General features: G+C 43.2%; 3 protein-coding genes across 3 annotated transcripts; 2 read left to right on the top strand and 1 right to left on the bottom strand.

The window, feature by feature from the left end:
• The first annotated feature begins 54 nt into the window (after positions 1-54).
• Positions 55-1059, top strand: LOC136190508 (GTP cyclohydrolase 1-like). Its single transcript, XM_065978693.1, has 5 exons — positions 55-233; positions 291-456; positions 510-541; positions 725-809; positions 866-1059. Exons 1-5 carry the CDS (start codon positions 62-64, stop codon positions 990-992), a joined length of 582 nt encoding a protein of 193 aa, XP_065834765.1. The 5' UTR covers positions 55-61; the 3' UTR covers positions 993-1059.
• Positions 1060-1846: 787 nt separating this feature from the next.
• Positions 1847-9598, bottom strand: LOC136190465 (receptor-type tyrosine-protein phosphatase S-like). Its single transcript, XM_065978621.1, has 35 exons — positions 9465-9598; positions 9271-9411; positions 8789-9220; positions 8413-8736; positions 8209-8361; positions 7856-8155; positions 7519-7803; positions 7177-7467; positions 6820-7125; positions 6539-6759; positions 6425-6488; positions 6267-6373; positions 6031-6217; positions 5872-5977; positions 5608-5821; positions 5526-5556; positions 5349-5472; positions 5189-5295; positions 4810-5130; positions 4609-4748; positions 4472-4562; positions 4341-4423; positions 4256-4292; positions 4107-4204; positions 3924-4049; positions 3723-3871; positions 3535-3670; positions 3334-3480; positions 3184-3283; positions 3032-3135; positions 2836-2970; positions 2661-2783; positions 2454-2605; positions 2258-2393; positions 1847-2203 (listed from the first exon to the last, which is right to left on the bottom strand). The coding sequence occupies exons 6-35, from the start codon at positions 8139-8141 to the stop codon at positions 2129-2131; spliced, it is 4482 nt and encodes a 1493-aa protein (XP_065834693.1). The 5' UTR covers positions 8142-8155; positions 8209-8361; positions 8413-8736; positions 8789-9220; positions 9271-9411; positions 9465-9598; the 3' UTR covers positions 1847-2128.
• A 1046-nt stretch (positions 9599-10644) lies between these two features.
• Positions 10645-11642, top strand: LOC136190509 (GTP cyclohydrolase 1-like). Its single transcript, XM_065978694.1, has 5 exons — positions 10645-10823; positions 10881-11046; positions 11101-11132; positions 11316-11400; positions 11455-11642. Exons 1-5 carry the CDS (start codon positions 10652-10654, stop codon positions 11579-11581), a joined length of 582 nt encoding a protein of 193 aa, XP_065834766.1. The 5' UTR covers positions 10645-10651; the 3' UTR covers positions 11582-11642.
• The last annotated feature ends 85 nt before the right edge of the window (positions 11643-11727 follow it).

Genomic DNA, 11727 nt, shown 5'->3' with positions numbered 1-11727 from the left:
ACCCGATCTTTACCGTACTTTACACCGAACCCACTTTCTTATCCGGGATCCGCCGGATACGATGGAAAGAACAGATGCTGCTAAACTCGCTGTTCTCGAGTCGTGCTACTCGAAAATACTCGACACCGTTGAAAGTGACATGACAAGAGATCGTCAGGGTCTTATAAAGACTCCGGAACGTGCCGCCAAAGCGATGCTTCACTTTACGAAAGGATATCAGCAAACTTTAGAAGGCAAACAAGGCTAAAAAATACCTCTCTGCCTCTAAAACTTGTCCTCCACTTCTTCAGAAGTAGTGAACGGCGCAATATTCGACGAGGATCACGACGAAATGGTAATCGTAAAGGACATTGACTTTTTCAGCCTTTGCGAGCATCACGTCGTCCCATTCATGGGCAAGGCTCACATTGGATACTTGCCGTCAGGAAAAGTACTCGGTCTAAGCAAAATAGCGAGGTAGAAAGAGAAAAAAAAGGAATATTACGTCACTAGGACACTTTATTGCGTAGGATAGTTGAAATGTACAGCTGTCGTTTACAAGGTTTGTTGACGGGGTTTTTCACACATAGAAAACATTACCAAGGAGAGACAACACCGTGTAGTGTGTATTTGAGGCGAAAAGTAGCCATATTGAGACCCCAGATGTAGATCACCTGACAGGAAATTCTTGTAGTGATAGATGGGGGTGGGACTCTGTTGTAGATGTGATCTCGTCTCTTCTTAGTACAGGAAAGACTTACTAAAGAAATAGCTTCTGCTATGACTCAGGTGATACGTCCAGCAGGTGTTGGTGTTGTTCTGGAAGCAACGTAATAAATTGTTACTAGTAGTCTTCTATTTTTTTTTGACGCTTTTCTATGTGCAGTCACATGTGCATGGTCATGAGAGGCGTCCAGAAGACGAATAGCAAAACGGTGACCAGTTCGATGCTGGGCGTATTCAAAGAAGATCCGCGCAGTCGCGAGGAATTTCTAAAATTAATATACACCTAGCGAACCTTGCAGGCTTGGTACAGTATATGAACAAAACTATTAAATAAATATTTTTACCTTGTTGGGACGATTTGGGAGCGGTTTCGCTTGTTTCCTCCTCCTCCTCCTCCTCCTCTCTTCCGCCCAGACAACAAATGATTAGCACTCCCACATAAACATTTTCATTATAATGAGTACACGTCTGACTCTCTCACCTGACCATTTGATATTTTTGCGATGGAAGGAACAGATGCTGCTAAACTCGCTGCTCTCAAATCGTCCTACGCGAACATACTCGATACAGTGGAAACTGGAGCGAAGAGAGATCGTCAGAGTCTTATAAAGACTCCCGAACGTGCCGGCAAAGCGATGCTTTACTTTACGAAAGGATATCAGCAAACTTTGAAAGGCAAAATGCGTACTAAAAAATTCATTTTCCTCTCGAACAATTGTCCTTTAGAATTGGTTAACGGCGCAGTTTTCGACGAAGAACACGACGAATACCAGACCAAGACCAATAGCGTTTAGCTCCCAAGTACCTCCAGAAATGTAATGAAGACCAGCCATGACCGTCAGCATCTTTCAATACGAGTGACACACAGCGAAAGGAAGCCATGATAGTGTCGTGGATGGCTTCCGGAAAGTCGGCTATCTAAAAGCGGCAATCGAGGCGAAGACGACAATAAGCGAAAAGCGTCAGCGACGTCGTGTCAACGTCTCGACAGGGCGTGAGAACTTTTTTTCCGGGATACCGGTTTGTGAAGACGGAGCGAAGCAAACTCGCTGTTCTTGAGTCGTGCTACTCGAAAATACTCGACACCGTTAAAAGTGGCATGTCAAGAGATCGTCAGGGTCTCATAAAGATTCCCGAACGCGCCGGCAAAGCGATGCTTTACTTTACGAAAGAATATCAACACACTTTGAAAGAAATACAGTACTAAAAATTCATTTTCCTCTCTAACACTTGTCCTTTAGAATTGGTTACCCTTAGTTTTTTAAAAATGATACACACACACAGAGTTTTGAAAATGCAAGCAAAACAATTGTTTAAGAGCATACAAAAAAACGAAAAAAAATTACGAGCAAGATTGATTATTGGTAGCACAGCACACAGAGAGATTAGAATACCACTAGTAGTAGTTGTCAGATTGGCACACTTACTTGAAATTAGAATAGGTATCAAAGCTGTCGGTGAAGTCGAGTAGAGCCTTGTAGCAGAATTTGTACTGTTCCTATAAATCGAATAATGCTCGTACCGTCAACGCTGCTGTAATCCTCCAACTTACGGCATTCTGCACAATTCCAGGCCTCTTGATGCGGAGAGCCTTCACCTTGTAGAAGATATCAATCACACTCTCCACTTTCATAGCTTCAATCACGGAAACGAGGGTACAGAAGACTCCAGAACGACCAATGCCATTACTAAAGAATTATCATCATGAGTTCATCATATTAGCGAATTAATAATTATGGTCAACTGACTTGCAGTGAACGGTGATGACTTTGTTGCCGGTCGTCTGCTGCCACTTCTCTACCTGCATCATCATGTCCAAGATGTGAGTCGATGACTGAGGGCACTCTTTGTCTGGCCAGGCAGTGAAGTGAAACTGGCAAACCGTTCTGATTTGAGGACCCTAAACATTGGTAATCGCATACACAGACAAAATGCTTCTGCTTCTCCGCGCAGACCTTGCTGATCTTCATTTTTCTTATGACGTAAGAGCCGCAAGGAGTTTCTTTTTGAATTTCCACTCTGTAAGGACCGTACTGAGCGGATCCAGACTTGGGCGGCCAATATTGGCAACACATTTCCTACAAATAGAAGCTGCTGAATCCACCTATCAAATAATTTAATCAGATTGACCTCTTCATCCTCCACAAGTTGAGTTAGATTCACAATTGAAAACGTATTCTGTTCCCACACCATTTTCCAGAAGTCGTCCACGGTGTTCTTCAGCGGTCCTTGAGTCACTATAAAAGCGTCGCGACGACGATAGCCCTAAAACAATAAATCGGAAATAATTGCACGTTCCAAAACAAAAAACAGTGAATCCACAAACATCAACATAGCTGGCATTGATGTAATTGGCTCCAGCCGCTGTGTTCACGTACGCATCTTCAGATCCGTCTTCGTCCAAGCGCAAAACCACGCGTTGGGTGTCAACTAAAAAACCCTTTTATAACTTCCCGCTATTCCCAGCTTGCAATTTACGTGGAACAATGTCAGAGTATCGGTTTTTCTTCTGTACGCCCGGTTGGAGTCCCGCCTTGCACAGAGCTTCGTCAAAGTAACGACTGGACGTTTGGAGCACCTGACCGAATACGTTTGATTACGTCTAGCGTACATAAATAATTTCTTTACCAGAAACTGACGCTCAAATCCGGTTCGGTCTTTTTTGTCTTTCTTGGTGAGTTTCGAATAGGCGGAGCGGAGATCTTGCGCTGCAATCTGAGTGTTGCCGCACAAGACGGCTTCGAGCAACGCAACGTGTATGAAAACGTACTGAGCCTAAAAAAAGTCAAGCTAGCTCCACGAAGATCGAAGTACTCTAAGCTGCCTTACTTCGCCCTGAACCATCTCTTGGCGTTTGGTTCTGAGAGACGTCACTGCACTGAAGATGTCGATGGAAAGGCCCTCGTCAATCTTTTCTAGCATCTGATCAATCACGATAAACGTGCCTGTGCGTCCAACTCCAGCACTGAAAAGGATAAGGATATGAAAACACGTATTTCAGAATCTTTGAAACAAACCTGCAGTGAACCACTATCGGTCCGCTGTCTTTGGGAAGTTCTCTGTTCACTCTTTTAATAAAAGCGAGCAACCCCGTGGCAAATTTAGGAACTCCGTGATCAGGCCAAGTAGTAAAATGGTACAATTTCACATTTCGAGCGTCTTCTCCCTAGCAATAAATGAAAGAAATGTCGAATTTTTACAGTCATCTGTAATTTTACCAGGTTGATCCGGATTGACTTGATGTCATAGTCCGCGTACGAATCAACTTTGTCCAAAGTAATGACAAGTCCCTCAAATATTTGCGGTTCTCCAACTTTAGAAGGCCAGTATTGATGACACTTGATCTAGATTCAAAAAGAAGATTTAATTAAAAATAACAGTGCCAACTACTTTACACTTACTTTAGTTCCCTCAACCAAATTTGTAAGCATAACAATACTTTTCACGTTTTCACCCCAAATCATGCGCCACATATCAGCTGACGTTTGCTTAGTGGGACCTAAACGAAATTCCTCCTCAAATTGCGCACTCATACACAAACGTCCATCACCTTGGGAAGCAATGTACTTGTTTGGTGTGCGATAACTCTACAAAAAACGATGCATTATCTATTATCAAATATACAAATAAATTACGTCAATGTAGGCAGCGGCGACATAGTCACATTTAAGACTTTCCATGCCGGGCAACGCTTTCAAGATCACACGAGCATGATCGTCTGCAAAAACAATCCAGTTAGATAAAAAGCGTCAATAAAAATACTCACAAGTCAAAATATTCTTGTAGCGGTTTCTCGTCAAGTTTGTTTCTGCAGCATCAGTGGTCAGTTTAACGCCAGTGCTGGCATTTGCCAATGCCTAAATACATAAATAAATATTAATAAATAAGTGACTCTCAACGCACCTTGAATTCTTGAGAAAATCCCAAGCCGTTGAGCTCGTTCATAGCTGTAACATGATCGGGGAAATCGTCTAAGTGAATAGCGTGCAGGCCAGAATTGACGCGATTCATCTTTCGTGTCTTTGGACTTGGAGTATCAATCCCTGAGAAATCACACACAAATGTATCTCAATGCGTACAAAGAACTGAATTTCAGATAATTACCCAATCCGGACCAGCCGCTCAAACGACCTTTCGTTTCAACAGCTTTCACAGTGAGATCCACGGTCTGCTCCTCTGTCCCAGCCTTGTTTGACGCTACGCAACGATAGCTACCCGAATCGCTGCTACGCAGTGCCGTAATCTGAAGAGCTCCGTTGGGAAGTTGATGAAAACGCGTGTCTTTTCCCGGCAAAGATTTTCCGTCTCGATACCATTTGATTGTTGGAAGAGGATCTCCAGCTGTGTCACACGGCAAAAGGGCAGTAGTGCCTTCGTAGGCGTCCACCGACAGAACGTCGGACGTGATAACAGGAGCTGTCATACCTAAAAAAAATTGAATTATATTTATTGATTTTACACAAGTTAATCAATTAACCCGTACTAGGGGAGTCGGTGTCTTCATTCTCAATGTGTTTTACCGAGGACATGCTCATTTGGACTTGACTTGAAGCAGACATTTCATAATTTTCTTTTTCCGTATGACGACGCCTGTATCGACCCCTTTTATAATAGATCTGTGTTTCCTATGTCTTCGTACTCACTTGATGATGATTACAGCAAGAATAATTCCGACTATGATCAATACGACGATGACTACTACCACCACAATTATGATTGTAGTGCTGATGCCGCCGCCAGACTCTTGTTGTTCTTCAATCGCTGCGTCTATGCAAACCATAAAAAGTGCATACCATAACTACATAATACGCTGAATATACTTAGAGGTTTGCTTGATGACGCCAGGACACCCTAAAATGCACTTATCAACAATCGCTCTACGTGTATGATAATTATGCCTACCCCTTGATCATCTTCGGTGTATGCAACAAAATAGATAGAGTATTGAGCTCCTGCTTCTAGTCCATCAACTACGATCGTCTGACGTTGAAGGTACAATTCATACGTGTAGCGGTCTGCCACACGCCACGAGTCTGAGGTTGCACCATCTATTATATCTTGTGGAACTGAAGATGGCGGCGGCGTTGAACCGCTATAAACAAATACTCGCACGTAACTGGTAAAACGCTAATTATTCAGGCAAAAGATATCGTCACTACTGGTTACCTAATAGGAACTTTTTCGTCAGAAATAGAAGGAGCAGAAAGCGTCACCGTACCATCCTCCACCGAAACGAGTGGAGTTGTACCATCCACAGCAGGACGTTCAGGTGCTATAAAAGTAAAGTTGAACACTGCGCATAAACAGTGTATTACAACATTTTACCGGCGATCAGTGTTTGTGCTTGAACAGTGGCTGCTGGACCTTCCTTTATCGAATCTTCGGCATTGTTCACAGCCGTCACGTTGATAGTGTAGTTAGTATAGGCTCGAAGACCGGTCAAATTGAGAGATAAAATCGAATCATCAACAGCTTTTTGTTGCTGCTTATCACCCAGACGCCAGTAGTACACCTAAAACCAATAATAGCAGAAACAATTAAAATCGTACTAAGAGTCATACGTTGTAGCTTTGGATGAGCCCATTCGGTTTTACGGGAATCTTCCAAGTCAAAAGCAAAGAGGACGAAGTTCTGCTGCCTACTTGCAACTTACTTGGCGGATCAGGTGCTTTATAAAAAATAATCAGTTGTGGCTAAACAACTTCGTTCCATTTCTTACTTTCAGGGTTTGTATCCACTGTTATGCTTTTATACGGACCAGGCAAAACGGTTTCGGCGCGAATCTACACAAGTCAGTTACACATAGACACCAACTGAATCAAAAAGCACGTACCCAAACGTTGTATTTCACGGCTGTGTCCAGATTGTCTAGATCGACAGAACGAGAGTTTCCACTGACAGTGATGGTTTTATTGCCGGTTGTCTCGCCAGCTTTTGTGTAGACCAGCGTGTAGTTTCTGATTCTTCCATTGGCTGGTTCAGGCGGACTCCATTGTATCTTCACCGAGTTTGGCGTCAAAGGAGTTGAGATCAGCTTCCGTGGAGCAGATGGAGCTAAACACACAGCAAAGGACTAAGCAGGCCAACAAATAAAATCAGGGTTCTCCTCTATACCGTCTTCGTCTGTCTGTACAATGGCTTCAATGCTTCTCGTTCCCAAAAGAAGTTCGTTGTCGCCATCCCTGATGTTTATCGCCGCGATTGCAATCCTGTAAGTGGTATACGGTGTGAGTCCTGTTAGGTTCACTTCTGTTTTCGGTGCTGAAACAATAATAAAATTCTCATTGTTATCGACTTCTCTTAGGTAGAAGATCCTATAATCGTTTATTGGTCCAAACGGATTAATGGGTTTCGACCACTTGACGCCAACACGTCTAGGTCCCAATGAAATCGCACTCACGTTCCCTGGAGGTCCAGGTTCTACATAAATATAATTAAATTACAGCAGGCTTAACTAAAGACGTTGCTTGCCTCCTTGAGTTGTTCTAATTATGAGTGCGCTGCTGTTTTCTCCATATCCATGCCGGTTACCGGCAGCCACACGCACTTTATACTCGGTAAATGGCATAAGGCCAGTGATATGGACCGGTAACGACATTCCAAAAACTTCTGACCAAGGATTCGAAGAACCGAAAATTCTGTAGAAAATCTTATACTTTGTGACACCAGCGTTGCCGTTAATAGGACAATTAGAAACGGACACTACTACTGAATCACCCACTGCACTTGTACCTGACGGTTTGGAGCACTTTCCCGGCGGTCCTTATAAAAAAGAGATTTCACCCAAATGAAATCAGTTCAAACTAAACGTACCATCTACCACAATCACAAAGCTGCTCGATTGGGCTTCACCGACAGAGTTAATCGCAGTACAGTTGTATGTTCCATTTTTCTCATAGTCCAGACTGGAAAATAATAATTGTGACCCCGCTAATGATTGTGGACCCGCTTCCGTTTCTCCAGTCACTATTTGGCCGTCTTTGTGCCATTTATATTGAGAAGGTTTGGGGTTGCCTTCAGCGCTGCAGTTCAAAGTTAGCGGTTGATCTTTTACAAACACACCAGAGTCTGCTTCTATTTTAACGTTAAATGGAGCATCTGAAGAGAAAAACATCCCTGACAGCGTACAAGCAACGGAATACGAGCTTACACGTGACATCCAGCTGTATTGTTTCAGATGAATTACTGAGACCATAGGTCCCATTGGCCTTGCACGTGTACAAGTCGGCGTCTGCTCTTTTGACTGACCTAAACGTCAGAATTCCCTGGTAAGTTCCGTTTCCCAAAGAACGATCAGATGAATTTGAAGGATTGCCTATTCGAACTCCCTTTCTGAACCATTGGAATGTAATAGCCGTCGACAATCGACCGTATTGTGAAGCGTTACACTCCAAAGAAGCCGTTTTTCCTTCTTCAACTCTAACTAGATTGCTCATAGGAGTGGGAGGACCTTCAACAAAAACATTATGCTAGAAGATACGCATATCAATGTTTTTCACTTACAAGGCGCTTGTTTAGTATCACAATCTTCACTTGAAGGACCGGTACAATCCTTTCCTTGATGTTTCTTCACGGAGTTGTCAGCTGTCCGCAACCTTGCTCCCACACCGCAAGAACCAGAACATTGGGTTGACCATGCACTCCACACACAATCAACTAAAAAGAACATTCATCTTTATTGTCACCTAATGTTAGCATGCCACGCACCGTTGATGCTTAGGTTAAACTGCACGGTTTTTTGCTTGTTATCAATTCACGTGTATTGGCACGTGTATGTTGTATCCGTTGATGGAGCTTTCCCAATATGAAGACTTGCAAAGTTGTTGTCTGTGGATTGTCTAACATCGTCGGAATTAGACGACGAAATTGGACTGTTGCCAGATTTCCATTGAATATTTAGCAATGAGTTCAAGTTCGTTGAATCGGGATTAACGCCGCAAAGAACAGGAAAAGAAAGTGCATCTCCATCGTACACAAAAACGTCTCCAGATAAAACAGAGGTATCATTGTAGAGAATGCCAACGTCAAGTTCTAATGATCAAAAAGTGTAAGGAGACACTCTATATAAGGCTATTCTTCCTACCGTAGTTTGCTTTCAATTCACACACGCTGAGGTAAAAATCATTTGGAAAAAACTTTTGAACGTTTATGTACCGTCCCCACAATGAAGGAGAGCACACAATTGTCGTTGTCCAAATAGTTTTGCCGTTGTTTCTATTTGGAACAGTACCGCACAGCGGATTGTTATTTCCATCATTGGTCAAATCACTTCCTATCCGCACAAATGAACCGTTGCCTCGATCTTCATAAAATGACGTTTCTATGCTTGCGATCAAATAAGCTGTCTTTAAATCAACTCGCAACCACGGATCCATCGATGCTATAGTTGCAGCACATCCAGTATTTGTAACGCCATCAATAGCCCGTGAAGCCTGGAACTGACTATTACTACTAACCGAAGCTAAAGGACCGTGGGTAGCAACTGCACCTATTGCCTTCATGTCAATTTGACCACCTACCAAAGCACCAATAGAATCAGTCTTGTAGATGAACATATAAACTCACAGTTTGTATTTGCGCAATCTTCTGATAAAGGAGAGGGACAATCCTGACCAGCGCCAACTTTGTTTTGAGTAATGGTCCTTGTCCTTGTTCCTCGTCCACATGATGATGAGCATGCTGACCACAAACTTACTTGACAATCAACTACAAAAAAGGCCAAATGCCTCGAACGTTCCACACAAATTAACGTAACATACCTGTAAATGTAAGATCGACTGTTTTGGTCTTTGCAATGTTGTTTGCTGTGTACTGGCATTTGTACTGACCATTTTGAGGAGTAGACGTAAGAGGACTCAAACGCAGTTCTTTATATCCTGATGAGCCATCAGCTTGACTAATAGTAGCAGAGTTCTGTTCTGGAACGTCTGTTCCATCAGGAAATTTCCATGTTGGGCCAAAGTCTCCTTTTGGTGAACCACAGAGTACAATGTCTCCTTTTGTAACGTCTAATTTTGAAATTGCTGCGGCGTTCTTCATTATGGTGATACCGGGATCTATATAAACAGAAAATAGTTGACTCACTATGTTTTCGTTATGGATTCCTACCCTCGGTTTCATCATAATACACCTCAATTTCACACGGTTGCAAATACTGTGGATCACCCGCCCCATCATCCTGTCCGTGTCGTCGAATGCTGACATGTTGAACCCAATTGACAGAGGAGCAAGGAAAGTCAGTAAATGTAGGTGGAGCTGGATTAGGAATATCAACGCCACTCCCACATTGATAATCACTGGTTCCATCCGACTTGATAGTATTTCCCACGTAGACCTCGATGCCTATTCCATACTTGGTACGAGTTAAAAATCTGATCTTGGTCACAGAGTAGAGATGAAGCAAATCAATTGACAGCCATACGGTTGGAGTAGACGTTTTAGATACAGCGCAGTCACCCCAGGCTCGCTTATCCCATTTACCATCCACGGCTAGATCATATGAACTTCCAGTGGCAATGTTTTTTTTTTCAAACTTTAGCTTGTTCGTCGCGGCATTCAGAGGCACTTTCGTTTCTACAAAGCAGACAGTACTGTACTAGCAAATTCAACATGCTCTAAACAACGTAGATGAAATCTATAATTGCGAAAGACCAAGACCGATAGCGTTTAGTTCCCACGTACCTCCAGAAATGTGATGAAGACCAGCCATCACCGTCAACATTGTCAATACGAGTGACAGACAGCGAGAGGAAGCCATAATAGTGTCGTAGATGGCTTCCGGGAAGACTCGTAGTGTCTATCTAAAAGCGGCAGTCGAGGCGATGAGCGAAAAGCGAGAGGAGCTCAGAGACTTCGTGTCAACGTCCCGGACAGGGCGTCAGCTCGACCCGATCTTTACCGTACTTTACACCGAACCCACTTTCTTATCCGGGATCCGCCGGATACGATGGAAAGAACAGATGCTGCTAAACTCGCTGTTCTCGAGTCGTGCTACTCGAAAATACTCGACACCGTTGAAAGTGACATGACAAGAGATCGTCAGGGTCTTATAAAGACTCCGGAACGTGCCGCCAAAGCGATGCTTCACTTTACGAAAGGATATCAGCAAACTTTAGAAGGCAAACAAGACTAAAAAATACCTCTCTGCCTCTAAAACGTGTCCTCCACTTCTTCAGAAGTAGTGAACGGCGCAATATTCGACGAGGATCACGACGAAATGGTAATCGTAAAGGACATCGACTTTTTCAGCCTTTGCGAGCATCACGTCGTCCCATTCATGGGCAAGGCTCACATCGGATACTTGCCGTCAGGAAAAGTACTCGGTCTAAGCAAAATAGCGAGGTAGAAAGAGAAAAGAAAAGGAATTTTACGTCACTAGGACACTTTATTGCGTAGGATAGTTGAAATGTACAGCTGTCGTTTACAAGGTTTGTTGACGGGGTTTTTCACACATAGAAAACATTACCAAGGAGAGACAACACAGTGTAGTGTGTATTTGAGGCGAAAAGTAGCCATATTGAGACCCCAGATGTAGATCACCTGACAGGAAATCCTTGTAGTGATAGATGGGGGTAGGACTCTGTTGTAGATGTGATCTCGTCTCTTCTTAGTACAGGAAAGACTTACTAAAGAAATAGCCTCTGCTATGACTCAGGTGATACGTCCAGCAGGTGTTGGTGTTGTTCTGGAAGCAACGTAATAAATTGTTACTAGTAGTCTTCTATTTTTTTGACGCTTTTCTATGTGCAGTCACATGTGTATGGTCATGAGAGGCGTCCAGAAGACGAATAGCAAAACGGTGACCAGTTCGATGCTGGGCGTATTCAAAGAAGATCCGCGCAGTCGCGAGGAATTTCTAAAATTAGTATACACCTAGCGAACCTTGCAGGCTTGGTACAGCATATGAACAAAACTATTAAATAAATATTTTTACCTTGTTGGGACGATTTGGGAGCGGTTTCGCTTGTTTCCTCCTCCCCCTCCTCCTCTCTTCCGCCCAGACAACAAATGATTAGCACTCCC

Source organism: Oscarella lobularis, chromosome 8, assembly GCF_947507565.1.
Source record: "Oscarella lobularis chromosome 8, ooOscLobu1.1, whole genome shotgun sequence".
In the NCBI taxonomy this organism is placed as follows: domain Eukaryota; kingdom Metazoa; phylum Porifera; class Homoscleromorpha; order Homosclerophorida; family Oscarellidae; genus Oscarella; species Oscarella lobularis.
Note: the sequence above shows the minus strand (reverse complement) of the source record. Positions and strands in the feature narration are given on the sequence as shown.